The sequence below is a fragment of the Lampris incognitus genome, chromosome 16 (genome assembly GCF_029633865.1).
Source record: "Lampris incognitus isolate fLamInc1 chromosome 16, fLamInc1.hap2, whole genome shotgun sequence".
Taxonomy (NCBI): domain Eukaryota; kingdom Metazoa; phylum Chordata; class Actinopteri; order Lampriformes; family Lampridae; genus Lampris; species Lampris incognitus.
The window spans coordinates 34,057,499-34,078,427 of NC_079226.1; the positions used below are offsets into that span (position 1 = coordinate 34,057,499).

A 20,929-nucleotide genomic window follows, 5' to 3' on the forward strand; every position below is an offset into this window, starting at 1 on the left:
TTAACATCGTACTCAAGCATGTCACTTTAGCTCAACAGGACGCTATAGGACCCAATGTCTCTAGTAAAGCTTTTGACCTGCTGTTCGGTCTCTGGACTATTGACCTACTTGATTAAATAGGGACTGAATAAACAATCACAGGTGGCGCAACACAACTCAACCAGTCAGTCTTGACAGGTTTTGCTGAAGGGCAGGGGGCAACAAGAAACTAGGGTAGCGCCTTATCCTCGCTCTCTGTCCTTCTGTCCCTCTCTGTCTCCTGAGTGAAGCAGACATGATTTTGATATTTTGATTTTGATATACTTTAATGATCCCTGTAGGGAAATTACGCTCTGCATTAAACCCATCCTAGCTGTGTAGCTAGGAGCAGTGGGCAGCCTCCGTGCAGCACCCGGGGACCAACTCCAGTTCATCTTGCCTCTCTCTCCTCTTGCCTCTCTCACCTCAGTCAGGGGCACAGACAGGAGTATTAGCCCTAACATGCATGTCTTTTTGATGGTGGGGGAAACCGGAGCACCTAGGGGAGCACATGCAAACTCCACACAGAGGACAACCTGGGATGACCCCCAAGGTTGGACAACCCCAGGGTTCGAACCCAGGACCTTCTCGCTGTGAGGCGACAGCGCTAACCACTGCGCCACTGTGCCTGTCATGTCACGAGGTCACATTCAAAAGAGGATGTGTTTGTGTTTTGGACTTAGATATGAGAGGCGTGCATGGTGCTAAAGGCTATGCCTTACAGCCATAGGGAGGAGAAAAATGCAGAGAGGAGGATTAGAGAGTGGGCGGCTGAACCTGGTATTCCTGTGATTTAGTTTGACTGAGAGATGGGCGGGTGGGTAGGTGAGGCTAGTCAAAGGGGAGATGAGAGAGAACAGATATGACAATGTAAAAAAGGCAGTGGAAAGAAAAGAGAGAAAGAGAACAGAATGGAAGTGGGAGGAGGGAAGAAAAGAGTGAGCAAAAGAAAGAACACAGTTTCAGCTGTCTGAGCTACTGAGAGACAGTCCCCATTAAACACTGAGGGGCAGAGTGAATTTAAAACTGCATATCAAAACTTAATCGGATTCGGATGGTGGGATGCGTGGAACATGAAATCTCCTTTCTTAGCATTAGTGGATCATTTCTTTCCCTGCCTGAGCCTGAAAACCTCCCTGTTGGTGATTCGGTAGACAGTGCCAAGTTATCCATGGCCAGCTCATTCACCTCAAACTTGCACCCCCTGCTCCCCTGTAAACATCATTAGCTGCAAAAAGAATTTTCCATATGCCAAACACAACGGCAAGGTCTGCTTCTGTGAAATATTGATCAGCGTTTGACAGGCAAGACGCCTTAGGAAAGCAAAAAGTATTGCAATCCATAAAATTCCCTTGGAAGCTCTGCCAAGAGCCACTGCCCCCATCATATCCAGAGAGAAAAACCCCACTGACATACAAGCAGAAATACAGAGAGACAATCAAACCGGTCCAAGGATTTTTCTCTATACCAACTAAGACAATATTTCAGTCAAACATCCTGTTTAGCAATTTTGAATTCTGAATGCAACTCCAGTCCTCACACCCCACACAATGTGATTAAAAATGTTTTGTCTAATGTTCCCTAGATACACATTTACTGTGGATATCATGAGCCTACAAAGAGAACTAGACAAAATGCTCTACTTTTTAATGCCACAAAACTTGAGCTGACAAGTCCATTAAATCAATTTTCACCCCTCTTTCATTCGGAAACGAGCAAAATCAAGGTAAAAACAGAAAGGATGCTAATTTTTCTTTGATTTTATGGGCTGTCACATTGGGCATTAAAAGGCAGTAAATACTGGAAACTTAGAAGGGTGTGAGGACATCCGATACCCACTTTACTGATAAATCAATTTTACCAGTTGTCTGGGCAAACAGCCAGTGAGTGGGGAGAGGGAAAGGATTGCGTTTTCTGTCCTTCAACAGACATGCTAACTGTTCACGAGCTCGAACAAGTGGTGTAATGGTAACAGGTTGATTTCTAATTGGAACGCCAACCATGCAATCAATAACGAACCAATTAACTGAAGTAAGATTTTAACATCAAGCAGAGAAGTAGCAGCAAATTGTGAGATGACGTTTAATGTCTTCATCGAAAGCTGAGATGGGTTTCTGAGCCCTTACTGCATATTTTTTATAATCTAATCTGCACAAACTCATTTTTTTCCTTCCCCTTTTTATTACTGCTTTTTATGTCAAAATTGAGCTGATTCTACAAGTTTTTTTTCCTCCCTTTATTTTTTCCTTTTTTTAAAATTAATTGTCCTTGGCCAATTACCCCTACTCCACTCTTCCGAGTCGTCTCGGTCGCTGCTCCACCCCCTCTGCCGATCCAGGGAGGGCTGCAGACTACCACATGCCTCCTCCGATACATGTGGAGTCGCCAGCCGCTTCTTCTCACCTGACGGTGAGGAGTTTTGCCAGGGGGACGTAGTGCGTGGGAGAATCACGCTAGTCCCCCCCACTTCGCCTGAACAGGCGCAATGACCGACCAGAGGAGGCGCTAGTGCGGTGACCAGGACACATCCCCACATCCGGCTTCCCACCCGCAGACACGGCCAATTGTGTCTGTAGGGACGCCCGACCAAGCCGGAGGTAACACGGAGATTCGAACTGGCAATCTCTGTGTTGGTAGGCAATGGAATAGACCACTACGCTACTCGGCTGCCCCTTTTTCTCCCTTTTTTAAGAGTTCACTGCCAGGTTTGAGACTATACACATTGTGTGGCTGACACTTGAACAGCTTGTTGCGCTACATGAGCAATTTTATGGAAATTTAAACCAAATCTAAAGGTTTACATGATCCTCTGTGGGCTGGGCCAGTCTCATAGATCACTGGGAAGAGTAACCTATTCAGAACACCCCCCCCCCCCCCCATGTAATCCACAAAATCATCTTTATGTTTCGGACATCCAAGGTCTTAATCTCAAATATAGACCTGTAGATAACCCTGAACCAAGCAACCTTACAAATGCAGGCAAGGGAGCCTTCCAGAAGACAAGGAAACTGTGAGTAAAGAAGAATTTGCTGAATCAGCAACTAAATCAGCAGCTCTACATCCTGACCTGCCACGAGAGCTTGGCGGCAAATCTTCCATCTAAAGCGAGAGCGTTTATCATTTGAGTTTGGGGCACTTCAGAAAGAAAAGTGGCTAAAGCAAACCCGACCTGACGTCTCATTCTCAGAGGAGAGAAAGAGAATGAAAGAGCAGGGGGTATGGGGCGGGGGCAGCGGAGGGGGTTAAGAGCGGAGAGCCAAAAAGTGACAGAATGACAAATACAAAGAGACTTTTCCACACTTTCTGGATTGCTGAGCAGCGCCTTTATGGGCACCCCAGTAGATGGAAAGAGTAAAATGAAAACCCCAACGGTACTTGAGGCCCTCCAAAGCCACAGGGTTTCTTAAAACAACAGGAAGCGACTGGGAGAGTGAAATGCAGAAAACTGACCCCAGGTAGAATGCAAGTTGGAAAAATTCATCAAATTTGAAAAATCTGAGGCTACAATTTTAACACGAGAACGACCGGGATTTCACTCCTACCTAAAACAACCATGGGCCGTCAAAATGACCGCTGGTTTTTAAACTCTATATTCTGTCAAGATAAATACCCAACTGAGACATTAATCCATTGCGTATGTTAATATGTCTGTTAGGGAATGACTTACACCAAAATTAAAGTTTTAACAACAATAACACCATTTTTAAACAATTTAAACTTCAGAGAGACATGGTCGAACTTGGAACAGCAAAATTGAAAAAGTGAAAATATTACCTGAAAAACAAAACGGAAAACACATATTGCTACTCTAACAAACATAACAAGGCCTATAAAACGTGAACTGTAAAAAAAGAACTGAAACTAAATATTGAAACAGCCCCAAACAACGACCGGGACTTAAAAACTACTAGAACGACCATGGGTGGTCATTTTGACTGCCACAGTTTTTAAACTCTATATTCTGTCAAGATAAATACTCAATTGACATATTAATGCATTACATATGCTAGTATTTCTGTTCAGAAACTAACTGACACCAAAATTAACATTTTAACAACTTCAATACTATTTTTCAAACAATTTAAAATGGCCGGTCCAGCACCTGTAAATACTGTAACTGTACTGAAACAGCGGCTGTACCCAGAAATGTTGGCAATAATCAAAAATCAAGTTTGGACTATTTCTCTGCACTGGAGGATGCTAGTGTGTTTCTAGGACAGAGGAATGAACTTCGCGAAGGAAATGATGCGACCAATACTATGTGCGGTGTCATGACAGGAGAGAGGTGAAGGCGAAGGCATGGACAAGTAAAAGGAAGCGCTCGTGCACAGGAATTGGCATGTTGACTTCAAAAGGTCAACACACCAAGCAGAGAGGGAGGACTCCATTAGTGGCTGGTTCAGTGTTTGGCTGGAATGCAAACCCGCATTGTCCAAATCCTTTAAGATACACTGCTGGGAATCACTGACATTTCATGACAAAATCATGACATTTCACCACATCTGGCACAGACAGTAACTTGTGGACAAGAGAAAATAAAACAATACTTAGCACCACCAAGTAGAGTTGAGTCCAAATATTATTTTCTTTCTAGAATCACCCACCTTCTCTCGGATCTCCAGTGCTCTCTTACACAGTGGCTCAGCCTCTTTGTACTTCCCCCTTTTCCCATACAGTACGGCCAGGTTGTTGAGGGTTGCAGCCACCTAGCAGGGACAGACACACACACGCACGCACGCACGCACGCACACACACACACACACACACACACACATTAACGATTTAAAAAGCATGTTCATGTTTAAGGAGTGCCCCTTCAATCAGCTTCACCCACGTGTGAAGCAAGTGTGTGTAACCACAAGATTCCACCACAGTGGCACACTGCTGTTGATCTGGTGAGCAAATGAATGACAGGCAGGAAGAGGAAGAGTAGTGCAGGAAGTGATTGTAGTGGGCTGTAATTTCATCCCAATCAGCTGGATAAGGAATTTCCGCTGTGTGCACTGACGAGGGGCTGGACCACCAGGGGGTCCGCAGGTCACCTCTGATCTGTGATTGAGAACAGACAGCAGGCGCTGGTGGCCCATGTGGGTGAAAAGAGAAGAGAAGAGAAGAGAAGAGAAGAGAAGAGAAGAGAAGAGAAGAGAAGAGAAGAGAAGAGAAGAGAAGAGAAGAGAAGAGAAGAGAAGAGAAGAGAAGAGAAGAGAAGAGAAGAGAAGAGAAGAGAAGAGAAGAGAAGAGAAGAGACATGATGGGGACAGTAAGAAAAGGAGGGAGGAGAGTGAATTAAAGGGCAAAAGGATAGAGGGGGGACGGATAAAGGGAAGGAGGTGGGAGGGGAGAGGTGGAGGGTGTAGAGAGGAAAAGGGCGAGACGTCAGGGGAGACAAAAAGAGGAGGGGAATGTAGTCCAGTATATAAAAAAAAGGTGCAAAAAAAATAGGAAAAAGTGAATCACTGGGAGCTATGCATTGGTGCCACCATTTCCAGAAATCTAGGATTTCCTGATAATAATCAGAGAAACATAATTTCCTTGTACAAAAAAGGGTGGGGCCTGATGGTAGGCTGAGAGGCAGGAGGAGGAGGAGGAGGGTGACCTACTGTGACCTCTGCTCCACACAGTGGGGAATGATGGAGGTCCAGACAGGAGTGAGACCCGCCTGTCAGGATTAACACAGTTAGACCAGCTGCCTGCTTTCAGCCAGACACATAAATCAATGGATTCTTGGACAGAAGTGGATCAATCATTTGACTGAGGTCCCCACAATTTAGGCTAATGTTTTGAATGCCTTTTTTTTTCCCGAAACAAAAATTACATCTGATAAATATTCTACAATCTAATATCTTTGGAGAGCCTCATGGCCAGAAACAAAGAACTCAAAGGTAATTTTTCACTTTATGGTATCTGTAATATTAATAAAAGCCATAAAAATAACTAATTGGATTCAAATATATTAGTCAGGCACGCTGTATTAAATAAACATAACATATACAGTACATATCAATATTTAATAAGGCAAAGTAAATGTAAAATGAACTTTATTGATGCCTGGAGGATACTGTGATATTACAACAGCAAAATGGAGGTAAAAGAGAGTACGACAGATAATAAAAGACATACATTAAAATACCCTTTGTGTCTGTGAGCAAAAGTTTGTCAAAAAAGGCAAACGTGGAATTTGCACTTCCATTGTTAGTACAGGCATCTGCGTTGTATATATTTCGCCAAAACTGAGTGTTGTTTAGGAGCAAGAGCTCATGCACGGCAATGGACAACAAATCAGCTCTAGTCTGCAGAAATGCTTACAGCTGGATGGTCCCTGCCCAGAGTCTTCTCCCTGATGGCCAGAGCGTCATTCAACAGGTTGGCTGCCTCTTTGTACTTGTTTTGGTCCCTGAGATCAACACAAAAGCACACACACACACAAAACATAAGGTATGTTGATGATATTCAATGGTGTCCCGCAGTCCTCAACTTTCAAAGAAAGAGAAATGCTTTGAGTGCCAGTGTTTTGTCTGGCTGTACTCCTTGCCAAATTTTGTATTAAATCAACAACTGGATGCAAGTTAGAAATTATGCTTTCAATGGCACTGCCAATGGCAATAGTATGTATACGTCATATGGCACTACCCATAGAACAAAGCGACACTAGACCATAAGTTACTTAGCGACAGCCATGGTGCAGGTTTGCAGACCCAAGATGGCTGTCATAGAACACAACACTAGAAAAATATTAAGCTAATAGCTCCCGGTGCAGGAAATCAGTACTGGAACGGGGGTGGGGGTGGGGGGGTCAAATCAAACAAGTCTCCCCTATTTCCTGAGCCAGGATCAACACAATACAAAATGACAAGGAAAGATGGGTAAATCAGCAAAAACAGAACATTCAAAACATTAATACAGGGACGTCCGAGTTACGCAGTGGTCTATTCTGTTGCCTACTAACACAGGGATCGCCGGTTCGAATCCCTGTGTTACCTCCGGCTTGGTCGGGTGTCCCTACAGACACAACTGGCCGCGTCTGCGGGTGGGTATGTGTCCTGGTCGCTGCACTAGCGCCTCCTCTGGTCAGCCGGGGCACCTGTTCGGGGGGGCGGGGCTGGAGGTAAAAGCGTGATCCTCCCATGGGCTATGTCCCCCTGGCGAAACTCCTCACTGTCAAGTGAAAAGAAGCGACTGGCAACTCTACATGTATCGCAGGACGCATGTGGTAGTCGTAGTCTGCAGCCCTCCTCAGATCAGAAGAGGGGGTCGAGCAGCGACCGGGACGACTCGGAAAATAGAATAATTAGCCAAGTACAATTGGGGAGTAAAGGGGGGGGGGGTTTAACATAAGAAAATCTGCAATAATTTGTGCTTGATTTCCAAATCCAAAAGGCTGTTTTCACTATTTTAATAGACAAAGTTGATTTCATTTTTCCCCAAAACAGCAGGAAAAACAAATAGAAAAAGTGATGAAAATAAAGACAGGGATACAAAAATAAGTTAATAACACTAACACTTACCGGCTGCAATAATAAGGATGTATACAACAGTAGACCAAGGCTATGGCATAGAAAATGAAGGAAATACTAACCTGTAGACCAGGGCTAGGATATTTAGCATTGTAGCCACATCTGGATGGTCATGACCAGAGGTCTTCTCCAGGTCCTCCAGGGCCTGCTTGCAGAGCGGCACCGCCACCTCATACCTGCCCTGGGAGGCATACTGGATCACGAGGTTGTGGAGGGTCCTCAAGCGGGCTGGGATCTCATAGCCGCCTTGCTGGGCAGCTGCCGCCGCCGCGCTGCTGTGAGGCTGCTGAACTGCAGGTACACAGAGGGAGTGGATATCAGAGTCAGTAAAGCCACATTCAGACTGCACGCAAAAGCGGCCCAAATCCTTTTTTTTTTTTTTGCCTACATGTGACAAAGACCAGATTTTTTCTAGGCAGTGTGACTACACAAATCGGGCCCAAATCTGATCTTTTCGAATCTGATTTTTCCTCATCTGATTTTTTTGTCATGCGACCTCAGTCTGAACAGTCATATCAGAATTCATGTGACTTTCATGTCACTCTAGATCGACATTCGTCACAATTCTGCGCTGGCGGGAGTCGTGATTAAAAACATGGAAGACAGCGGCGATGGAGGTAATTCAGTGGAGGGACAGTGAGGTGTTGGACCTCACAAGTATTTGGGGTGACATTTCTGTAACGGGTCTGTGTTTGAAAGCATATCGAAACAAATGGCCGAACGGGGCCACAGAACAACGTGGTTGCAGAATCAGAGAAAAGTTAAGAACCTTAACGCAGAGTATTAAAAAAAAAAGCCACAAAAAAGCCAAAATTAAAAATTTGGCTCTTTCTCCTCATCTTCAGCTCACAAATTCGCTGGCTTCCACTGCACACCAACAAATGAATGAAACCGCAAACGCTGACTTCAGTGGCCTCTATGTTCACTTCTGTACGACGGCGTGCTGCGTGTGACATCTTTGTTATTGTTCTTTTGCTCACGCAGGTCTGTTCAGGACCATGATCAGTTCATACTGGAATCAGATATTAGCCACATTTAAAAAATGTGAACAGCCAAACAAAAAAATCTGATCTGAGCAATAAATCTGTACTGAGCACTAGGGCTTGCAGTGTGAACGTAAGTGCAGCCACCAGTCATGTCCAAGGGGAAAGACGGTGACATTTTTCACCACCAGTTATCATCAACTTTACAACTGAAAATTATCCTAACGGGGGCATCCAGGTGACATAGCAGTCTATTCCGTTGCCTACCAATACAGGGATCAGCGGTTCGAATCCCCGTGTTACCCCCAGCTTGGTCTGGCATCCCTATAAACACAATTCGCCGTGTCTACGGGTGGGAAGACAGATGTCACCGCACTAGTGCCTCCTCTAGTTGGTCGGGGCGCCTGTTCGGGGAGGGAGGGGGAACTGGGGGAATAGCGTGATCCTCCCACATGCTCCGTCCCCCTGGCGAAACTCCTCACTGTCCGATGAAAAGAAGCGGCTGGCGACTCCACATGTATCAGAGGAGGCGTGTGGTAGTCTGCAGCCCTCCCCAGCTCGGCAGAAGGGGTGGAGCAGCGACCGGGACAGCTCGGACGAGTGGGGTGAAGTACAACTGGGGAGAAAGGGGGAGGGGGGGTATGCAAAAAGAAAAAATTATCCTAATGTAATCAAAATGCAAAAGAAAAAAAGCTTCACGACAACAAGTAAAAAATAAAGTCAATTCAAAATGTAAATTCAACCCTGAAATACTTAAGACCTCCACTAATGGGCATTCCCTCTCCATTTAACCCTAGATCAGTTATAAGAACATTATGGTGGAAATACACGTTATTTTGGAACATGGAAAACTCGTTCTTAAAGCGAAAACAAAAACTGACCCTTATCTGCAGTTTAGAAATGCTTTGCAAACAAAAACGATGTAATCAGTCCATTTGAAATGCTAAGCATTCCAGCAGGATGAAGACACTGCTGGACAACTTCTACTGCACTCCCGAAAACGTGACTCGAACTGGCCATGTCTGCTTCTATGCAAGCCTGTGTCTGTCTCCATGTGTGCATGCGAATGTGTGTGTGTGTGTGTGTAGGGGGGACTCCAGGAAACCATCTGATATGGTTTCTTATTAAAGGCCAGTGGCCCTATATTTACCCTGAAGGAGGTCTGTCATGGTCTGGAACAGGAGTGGTTCTCAGCAATCACAACAGTGGCCACACAGGAAGTATCCGGCGACGCCAAACCGCCAAGCGCTACCAGGTGTACGAAACCGCTCACACCAAAATAGCGTACCCCCACCTACACTCATGACCACGGCAGAGGTTCACTGCTCAGTGGAACCACGTGTAAAATTACCAAAATCAATAGAAATTAAACATGTGCCGGGCAGAGCCCTGTGAATGAGGGGTTTCATAACCCAACACTACACCAGCTGATTTTATTCATTAGTCCTCCCCCATCTGGTTGAAAGTGTGTTAATTAGTGAAATTAGCTTGTGTAGTGTTAAGTTGGAAAGCAATACCATATACACACAGCTCTCCACGAGACACAATTACCACTGGCCTGAATGTTTATAGCCCCATGAAGCACATCATTTTCATGACATATATATTCAGTCAGGATGCATCCATTTCCATAATTCTACAAATCCCAAAACCCCGAACCACTTCTTGCACAATTTACATCGCATATATGACTGAAATGATGTCTTTTGCAGACAGTCGGCATATAAGCTGAGCCACCGTCATGAAGATGATTTGTGCTCTTCAAATCCCTCGATGCCTTTCGGGAAGACTGAATGAGCATCTAAGAGTCTAATCCACTCACCGTGTTCACATACAGTGCACACACACACACACACACACACACACAGAAATTCAACTCCTAACTTTGAACATTAATTTTCCCTTTCACCCTTTTCTAACACCAGGCCTCAGACTAAATGTCAAACCCAAGCCTGGTTTTAAGAGCTTAACTTAAAAATAAGTGCTTCCCTTTGTGGGAATGGGGTTTTCCAAAACCTTGGTCTAAGTCGAGCACATGGATACACACAAACACACTCGGAGTTTCAGCCAAGCTCTACTTAGAGTGGTTAGAAGGATTAGCTCCATCGCTGCTCAAACAGCTGTAACAGTGTTTTATGATGCGGTCCTCACTCTGGCAGATCCTGAGCAGAGCCCGTCTTTCACTACCCACCCTTCTTTCTTTTTTTTTTGTGTGGATTTTTCCTCCTTTTTCTCCCCAATTGTACCCGGCCAATTACCCCACTCTTCCGACCTGCCCCGTTTGCTGCTCCATCCCCCCTGCCGAGCCGGAGAGGACTGCAGACTACCACATGCCTCCTCCGATACATGTGGAGTCGCCAGCCACTTCTTTTCACCTGACAGTCAGGAGTTTAACCAGGGGGACGTAGCACGTGACAGGATCACGCTATTCCCCCCAGTTCCCCCTCCCCCCTGAACAGGCGCCCAGCCGACCAGAGGAGGCGCTAGTGCAGCGACCAGGACATATACCCACATCCGGCTTCCCTCCCGCAGACACGGCCAATTGTGTCTATAGGGACGCCTGACCAAGCCGGAGGTAACACGGGGATTCGAACCGGAGATCCCTGTGTCGGTAGGCAACAGAATAGACCGCTACACTACCCGGACGCCCCCACTCTTCTTTTTCGTCCTTTCCCCTCCTCATCTCCATCAGTAATCTCCATTTCCTCTCATCCATCGAGATTCCCAGACCTCTCTGTGCATATGACATGGCAGTGAACACAGTCCGCAACTGTTTCTGCTGAGCAGTTTTTATGTAGGGCTTCTCCGCACTTTGTAATAGGACTTAATAATGTAATAGGACTTAATAATGTGATCTATTATTTCTAACTTTATTTGGACGAGAAAAGCTGACTTGGCACAAAGGATCTCTCCAGGCAATAGCCTGCTTCACAATTAAACCCTGGCCCAGCACACCCAGTTTTTCACCGCTGGCTACTCAGCAAACCTGCAGGAGCAAGTGGGGGTAAGCGTTTAGCTCTTGCTGTGCTGTTGCACAGCAGTCATTAAGAGTAGTTATAAGCCTTCTTACTTTGAGTGATGCATGCCAAGCATGACATCCAAAACCCAGTTGTGGACAGGTAGGCATCAACGCTTAACATTAAGTATTTCCTGTTGTCCCAGGGACAATAAAAGGAGCACCTGTGACACAAAGACATGGTGTCTGGGATGATTCTGGGACAGCAGAGTAACTTATTACAAATGAAATTATTATGTTTATGTGTCATGGATATATCATTTTAATTATTAGGTGTTCAACTTCAAAAAAGTGGTTCAAAACCACTGGTTCGAATCCCCGTGTTATCTCCGGCTTGGTTGGACATCCCTAGAGACACAATTGGCCGTGTCTGGGGGCAGGAAGCCGGATGTAGCCGGGGTGCCTGTTCGGGGGGGAGGGAATAGCGTGATCCTCCCACACGCTATGTCCCCCCCCGGTGAAACTCCTCACAAGTCAGGTGAAAAGAAGCAGCTGGCGACTCCACAGGTATCGGAGGAGAAGTGTGGTAGTCTGCAGCCCCCCCCCCCCGGATCGGCAGAGGGGGTGAAGCACCAACCGGGACGGCTCGGAAGAGTGGGGTAATTAGCCGGATACAATCGGAGAGAAAAAATCTAAAAGAAAAAAAAGAAAATCGTGATATTCGATTTTGTCTATATCACCCAGCCCTAGATGTAGTTTAATGATTTCACTTTCACTATGTGGTTCTCGGGCGGCATGGTGGCGCAGTGGTTATTTCGTGATGGCCTGGCGGCCTGTCTAGGGTGTCTCCCCGCCTGCTGCCCAATGACTGCTGGGATAGGCTCCAGCATCCCCTCGACCCTGAGAGCAGGATAAGCGGTTCAGATAGTAGATGGATGGATGTGTGGTTTTCCTGTGACCCTGACAGCCTGTGCTGACTGATGATCCTGATTTATTGCTTCAAATGCACTTTCTCGCCAAGAGAAGTAGAGTTTGATCAAAGTTGCTGTAATTTAAAAACTGCCTATTCCACCAGTCTACACACAGAGGGGAGCCCAAAACTATAGGTGTCCCCCGTGTTATTACACCAATCCAACTGAATGTGTACGATTGGCAGCATGTATATGTAAATTTCCATCGCCATATACCAGAAACAGGTTTGCATTTGCACTGCGGTTTGCAGTGATGCATTTATTGATCAAACAAGTTAGAAAGAAACAAGAAACAGTAACTCAACCAATGACTTAAGAATGATGAAAACTGATTGTGGCCAAACACCTATAGTGATTCTTATTCAGATATAAGTGCAGGGAGCAACTAGCAGAATTTCCATGGCAGACTAGAGTGAGTCAATGAAGTGATGTGGTTACTGACACAAAGTTATTAACTATGTTTATTATACAGAATAAAAAAAGTAATAATAAAGCACAAAAAAAAAAAACTTCAATTTGGGACAATGGTTAGGTCTGGGACAGTTGAAAGTAGAATTGGGGACAGTTGCGGGACACTGAGGAAGTTAATTTCGAGCCCTGGTGAGCATGAGGGTTATTTTTGTGTGTGTGTGTGTGTGTGTACACACAGGTGTCTGGGGTTGTGCAGCAATATGACTGAGACTCACTCACTGATCTCCCATTATCAACAGAAACCTAGTGGATTATTTATTTCACCGTGTTAATTAATGGTCAGGGGCTCGCTCTCTCGACACTGTACATTCATTTTGGCTTAGTTAACATGAAGTTGTTTATTTGGTTTCTGGATGATTTGTAATCATAACCATCGCATGGGCTGTGCAAACTGTGCAACCGCACAGGGCCTTGCGCCTCTAGGGCCTCGCACCTGGCCTGCAAATCTGTAGTTTATATTTAGATATCCATTATCCAAACCGTTTATGCTGCTCTCAGGGTCACGGGGATGCTGGAGCCTATCCCAGCAGTCATTGGGCAGCAGGCAGGGAGACACCCTGGACAGGCCGCCAGACCATCACAGGGCACACACACACACACACACTCACTCACACACACACAAACACACACAAACACACACAAACACACACACACACACACACACACACACACACACACACACACACACACACACAGCTAGGGACAATTTAGTACGGCTGATTCACCTGACCTACATGTCTTTGGAATTTGGGAGGAAACCGGAGCACCCGGAGGAAACCCACACAGACACGGGATGACCCCCAAGGTTGGACTACTCCGGGGCTCAAACCCAGGACCTTCTTGCTGTGAGGCGACCATGCTAACCACTGTGCCACCCAGACATTTTATATATATATATATATATATATATATATATATATATACACACACATACATATACATTTTTTTCTGACTTCTTGACCCAATATGCTTCTAAAATTAAATTCCTGTGCGTCAGTTCCATTATGCAGGATATTATTCCATTCAGTTCCTTCATGTGACCTTTCATGTGTCAAGGTTGCATGAAAAAAAAATCTAACAAACTGTTCAGGTTTCTTCCATTTTCGATATTACATCGTTATGTAGCATACTCCATCTCGCCGCTTACTGCGAGGAAGAAGAAGGGGAAACAATGTCAGCTGCACAAGAGTGCGACCGATTTCGTAAACACGAGTCAGGTGCTGAGAAAAGGAAAATAAATTAATAAATACAATGGAAGAATTTCATAAACCACTGCGAGTTGTCAACACTTCCACAGATGTGGTGAACAGCTATATGCGTGTGACCGTGACCGTAAGGCTACCTGTAATGACTAGTTTGAAAAATGATGTAAAGTCTGAATGAAATGTAGGCTGCAGACCTGAAATACTGAATCGTAACATACTGTCAAACTTCAGCATGCCAAAATAAAGTGACAGCTCAGTTGACTTGATGATGTGAAGCCAATAGTTTTACAGTTGATTTTTATTTTCCTTTGATATAAGAGCAACAAGTCATAGCTGAGACTATGTGCATGATGCTGCTGTATTGTTCTACTTGTTAAAAATGTCTTGCACCAGGATAACGTGTGCAGTAGAACTAGAATAGCTGCGTGCAGTAGAACTAGAATAGCTGTGTGCGTGTGACCGTGATTCATGCGCATGCATGTCAATGAGCAGGGCCTCGCACATCAGGTTCGCACAGGGCCTCACACCCCCCCTGTGAGAAAGCCCTATTTATAATAGCATTTCTTTGTCAACCAAGGACTTAAATTATATGACCTAATCTTAGAACCATAAGCTTGTTTTTTTAATTATGCTTTATTAATAAGTTAATGGGTGCCCATTATTCCAAATAATGGGTCTTTTATGTGCACATGTGTGCTTGTAATTTTCGGGTTTTGTGTTTTGGTCTTTGTGTTGCAGTGCTGTGGGCTGGCAGAAACGATGTTTCGTTTCATTTCATGTGCACAAGTGCATAAAATGAAATAACAAATAAAGTGTTTCTGATTCTGATTCTGAACAGCAGCTCCACGGGCCAAAGTGTTGGACTGGCAGTTATTGGATAAGGAGTACTTTCATGCAATTTCCTTTAATAATTCAGATGAGAAAAGTCTTGTGACTTATTTCTTTTATTGGACCAATATACAGCACTGAACTCCACAGTGATGCCCATTTCCCTGGGATTTATGATGCTGAAAGTAAATTTTTTAGCCTCAAGCCACCAGCCCCCTCCACCCATTTATTTCCCCTGGCTACAAGCAATAAAACCTTCTTTCCTCTTTATTCATTCAACAGTAGTGCCAATCCCACAACAACTCAGCCACAAGCATCAGGGCAAATGCGTAACCCCCCCCCCCAAAAAAAACAAAACAAAAACAAAGTTATTTTTCCCTTCTCTAAAAATATAGAAATAGATAAATAAAGGTAACAAACATTCTTGACACTACTACATCTGACTATTGGCCATATGCTGGTGCATCTAGGCTATGACTGCTAGCCTGCTCTGCTCTACCAGCCATTGACTGGTTGGCAGCCATCATTCAGTCTCTAATCTGCTGTAAATATCCAGTTGGCTAATCGCACAGAAAAAAGTGGTAGGTGACGGTGGAATGTACCAGCCGCTGAGATAGACGAGCAAAAAGACAGCTTCCTCCCACAACTACAGCGAGATAAAAGCACAGAGAAAACAGTGGAACTATACAGTTTAACGCTTGTTTAGCTGTGAGGTTCCCCTGCCAGTTTGAACCTCGGCCCTGTCTAATGGGCCTTAACAGCCAACATTACTTTGAGCTGTCTTTGGACTACTGAGCTACTGAGAAACCAGCCCATTAAACACTGGGCTAACCGCGTAGACTGCTGTGAACACTGGAAGCAGAGGGAAAAACTGGAGGTGAAAATGTCTTTGTATAACAGGGTATCTGTGAGGGAGTGCCAGTGAGAGCGTCAATGACAGAGTGAAAAAGGCAGAAAAGATAGGGAGGGTGAGAGAAGGTGAGAAAAAGATAGAGGTGAAGACAGTAAGATACAAAGAGGTGGTGAAAGTAACAGGAAAAAAAAAAAACAAGAATCTTGAGAGTCCTTGAAGAGAACAGTGGTACAAAGACATAAGCGTTAGCTAGTGAGTTAGCTAAATTTGGCTAGCCAAGCCTTCGTGGTTCTAAGCCCTCGAGTCGTGACCAACTGTGGGGGGGGGTCCAAAAAGCAAAACTGTCGGAGGAAGAGTTAAGAGAAAGAAGAGTATGAGAACATCAAGAGACAAAAGCAGTTTCAGCCTCACAGGCCAGGGACATAGGCACGACTAGACCATGATGAGAATGGCAATGTCTTTGCAAGATATGCAGTTTCCTGCATATGAGGACAAGCAAGTGAAATATGATAAGTAAAGATTCACCAGTTAAGTATAAAGTGTACTATAATTCCAATAACCTGTGTCTTTCATTTGTTTAACACAAAGAGGAAGAAGAGGAGTGAAACAAAGTTTTCTTGTTGAACGATTTGGGACTTAAACTAGGTCAAGGGCCTTCTTATTGGTGTTCCCAGAGCGTCCCTGGTAATAGGCCCAGGTCCCAAGGCAAGAGGCTGCATTTCTGAAGGAGAGGAGTAGGGAGAGAGAGAGAGAGATATAGACAGAGAGAGCGAGACAGAGACAGAGACAGAGAGAGAGGTGAACACTCACTGCCTGGGGCTTGATCATCCTGGTCATCTGGGAAGAGATCGTCCAAAGTCTCTTTGCTGGAGTCAGAGTCCTTTTCCTCCTGAATGAGGAGAGGGGAGGAAGGAGATGAAAGAGGCATGGAAATGGAGAGAGAAAGAGAAAAGAAGAGAGAAAGCGGGGATGAGACCAAAAACAGAGAAATAATTTCCGTAAACCACAAACTAGTAGTAGATTACTTGTTGCTAAGTCAGTTTGTATCGTAACCCGGGAGCTGGTTATAAATCTCAGCTTTTCCTCAAACCTGTGTTTCCCACATGTTAAGCCAGAACCAGAGAGGACAACAAAAACTTCTATCACTGCTATGACAAGAAACTTGACAGCTTTTCAAATGCTTTGCAGACTCACTGAGGGAGAGAGGTCCTCATCGTACTTCTTGAGCTGGTTCATGAACTCCAAGTGCTTTTTCTCCTCCTCAAGCTGAGCCACGCTCTGCTCGCTCTTCTGCAGCTTCTGCTGGGTGCCCGCCAGCTCATCCCGCAGCCACTGGTTTTCCTGACACAGCCGCCTCACCTGGGCCCGCAGTTTCTGCTTCTCTGACTCCACCGAGCTCAGGTGGCCCGACAATGCCATCATCACCTGGGGAGGGTGATAGGGTTGCCACAATATTGGAATACAATGGAACCATCTAGAGATGCTAAATCGCTCCAAGCTGCTATGGTCTCAAGTGTTATGAATATCATTATGAACAAAATACATGTTGACTCTTACAGATTGTGCTGCTAGCATCAGTATATGGAAATAATACATCCCAATATCCAAATTTCAAAAGAACTTAAAGATAAAAAAAAAACCACTTAACACCCAAGTTATGCAGTTAGCTTGCACTGGGCCACAGGGCCACCCAATTCCAATAAAAGTAAGTTGTGTTGTTTGTTTGGTTTTTGTTTTTTTTATGTGTGCCACTCATGCAAAAAATGGCACTTGTTCCCCCCTACAGTATCCATTTAACACTGGTTTTAAGGTAAAAGGCCAAGAGGGGATGGAACATTATGGCTGAGAGCGTCAAAGCAGGGAAATTAACGAAAACAGTATGAATCACAATCACTAATTCACCAACCCAGCAAGCCAGCCAGAGAGGCTAATCTGTGAAATAGGAAGAAAAACAAATGCTGGGAGGTGAAAGTGGAGTGTCTGTACTTATTATATAATTCCTGCTGGGAGATGAGATGAGTCACTAGAGCATCAACAATGACTAATGCATGGATCGTCGGTTGTCTGCTCATCGCTGACTCATCCAACAGTATTATGCGAAATGGGCACTGATAGGGCAGGCGAGCAGCTTTCTCAACTCTCTCTATGAACTCAGTTTTTTTTTCTAAAACCCAAAACGACAAGATTTCCTAAGGCTAGAAAAGTTAATGTTTGTTTCAGAGCATTAACTGACAAGTGGTACAGTCAACATGAAGCAACGGCTTTGGATATAATTTTCTTTAGAAGAGTTTGCAGACCTTAGGTCATTTAAGTGCACTTTTGAGTCCAGACCCCGTTGTTGAGAAACACTGGAATAACATTATGTAATTCATATGGAGAGTGTATGTGTGTCAGTCTAGTTGGGTGCAGGCATGGCGTTATGGGTGGGCCCGACGGTCCTAGGCCCGCCCACTTTTCACTAGGCCCACCCTACAATTTTCCTACCCCAAAAAATATATATATTATTTTTTACAAATTTTCATTTAGTCATAAATGATTCGAAATCAGCCAATAATCGCATGATTTTGTGCTAAAAATAGTTTTTATAAACATAATTTTATATGTTGATGTTCATGCGCAAGCAAGTTCATGAGACACGTGATGTGATGTTCGACGCCAGCGGGATAGGCTAGGCTAGTTCCAACTGCCATACCAAGCGTTGCTTTTCTTCACGAAAACATATAAGCGGTCAGCTATGCTACCGTATGTGGGTGTAGGCTATGGTGCAACCAACTTTGTTTAAGTTCTTTAAATGTGCACGAACGGTGTCAGACTCGGAGTCGTCACTGCGACCAGGAGATGACCAGAGTTGGTATCCACGACTCCACGCTCTTCCTCTCCGCCACCGTCTTGTGATCATAGAGATTTGTAGACTGTGATTGATAGTGATTGATAATGAACTCTAGTAGCATGTCTTTACATGACAGATAACGTTATGAGCGAGATCTGAATACTGGCTCGCTGCTCTGCTCGCGTTACTCAGGTGTCCCAATTCAATTCATTTAAACCTCCTTCCCAAAGGGGACTTTGCATGCCCTACGCCACGCTGTAATACCAAACTGCACCACTCTAGGTAGGGCGTAGGGTGGGTATTGGGACAGGGCCTTTGATTGGGCTGTGGTTGCTTGGTCACAGACCTGTTGCGCCCTCTATTGGTCGGTCAGTGATAGAATTATAGTTCAAAATGGTCACTCACTGGCTTTCAACGTTGGCAAGTGACGGTACTGCTGCTGTTCAAGCAATATATATTTTGCACGGAGTAATTTTTAACATTTTGGCTAATTTTGCCAATGTTGCATGAATTATGAGGGGTTTTTTGCGATTACATTTGTTATTCTATCTAGCTCAATTTTGGTCTCAAAATGCACCAAATTGATGCATTTCAATTATCTATATTGAAAAATTTTCTTCCGGGGGAGCATGCCCCCGGACCCCCCTAGAGAATTCCAGGCCCATCCATAATTGGCCTGGCCCATCCAAAACTGAAATCCTGGAGCCGTGCCTGGTTGGGTGGAAATGTTACCAAAAAGGTGACAATGTTCAGGATGGCAGCACATTGTTCAGAAAATACTGTATATTTAACTCCTGCATATAAACACTCGCAATTTATGAAAGATACAAGTATGTGGGCCTAAGACTCCACACCATTTTTTAAGCAGAATTTCACATATTCTAAAGCATGGAAGTATTAAGCCCTAAATCGTGGGAAATGACAAGAGTCCATCCAACCTGTTGTCCGTTTAGCCATTTAAGTTGACAGAGCAGTTGGGTCTTTACTTTATACCAATAAAGGAATATCAAGAACTAATAAAAGCTTCAGATGCCTATAGCTACCCCATAAGTGTTTCCCATACATTGATTTTTTTTTTTAATTGTGGCAGACCACCACAATATCAGCATTGACTGCCACATATTGATTTTCTATTTTATCATTTATGGTCACGCTGCTTTCTCTGTCCTCTTCTCTGCGGGGTTGCATGCTCAGTTATATGCTCCACACACACACACACACACACACACACACACACACACACACACACACACACACACACACACACACACACACAGTTAACAGCAGAGCAGAGAGACTGGGTAGACACAGTAAACCGGGTGAAGTGAAGATAACGCGAAGATTACTCGAGTTGACAACAACTACACTCGTTACTGTAAGTGAAATTAAAAGTAAAAGGCCAATGAGTGCTTTGTCAAACCACATGTTCAACAAGCATGTAGGAAAGCGACATTTTCAACTGTTTTGTCCAGTCTCCTAGCATGCTGACCATAACATCCTCTTTTTGGGACCTAAAAAATGCGTCCGGCCAGGATTTCTAAATCACCAAAAATGTCCGGGATTCGGGTTTTGCTCTCTACTATCGCCATTTATTGTGTGCGTTTTTGCACTGGTTTTACCTTTCTCTTCAGGTCCCGCCTTCTCGCACGCCGCCATCGGTCGGTCATGTACACCCCCTTCATGTAAACACTGGTCAATACACCTTTAAACATGTCTTGCAAAGACTTTAGTGCCTACTTGATTAGCGTCAAGGACTGTTGGGAAAGACCCGGTCTTCAGGAAAGTAGACCAGAGCACATGAGGAGGACTGGAAAGTGTCTCGTGAATTAGTGGATTTTTTTTTTTAATGGCAGCTTTTTATTTTAATATATGGCCACAAAAAGAATGTGTTTTGTAAAAGGTGTTAAAAGCTACACTTTTTTGTTTGCTTTTATTTTATTGTTGAGAGCTATTGATTGATTGATTGATTTATCAATTGATTGATTGATTGATTGATTGATTGATTAGTTGATTAGTTGATTAGTTGATTAGTTGATTAGTTGATCATTTATTAAGTGGTTATACGTAATGGATGGGTTGAGTGATGGATGGACTGATTGATAATAATATTATCATTACAGGGCAGCACGTTGGTCAAGTGGTTAGCGCAGGTGCCTCAAAGCAAGAAGGTCCTGGGTTCAAACCCCGGGTTGTCCAAATTTGGGGATCATCCCAGGTCATCCTCTGTGATGGACTGGCGGCCTGTTCAGGGGGTTTCCCCGCCTGCTGCCCAATGACGGCTGGGACAGGCTCCAGCATCC

General features: G+C 44.5%; 1 protein-coding gene across 3 annotated transcripts in view; it reads right to left on the minus strand.

Moving 5' to 3' along the window:
- Positions 1-20,929, minus strand: part of klc1a (kinesin light chain 1a) — a 62,899-nt gene that overhangs the window by 24,910 nt on the left and 17,060 nt on the right. For all 3 annotated transcript variants that reach the window (XM_056295212.1, XM_056295213.1, XM_056295211.1), the window contains exons 3-7: positions 16,994-17,224; positions 16,610-16,688; positions 7,595-7,823; positions 6,325-6,412; positions 4,623-4,724 (exon numbers count right to left, since the gene is read on the minus strand). In XM_056295212.1, coding sequence (XP_056151187.1) covers positions 4,623-4,724; positions 6,325-6,412; positions 7,595-7,823; positions 16,610-16,688; positions 16,994-17,224 — 729 coding nt within the window. The remainder of the gene's footprint in view (positions 1-4,622; positions 4,725-6,324; positions 6,413-7,594; positions 7,824-16,609; positions 16,689-16,993; positions 17,225-20,929) is intronic.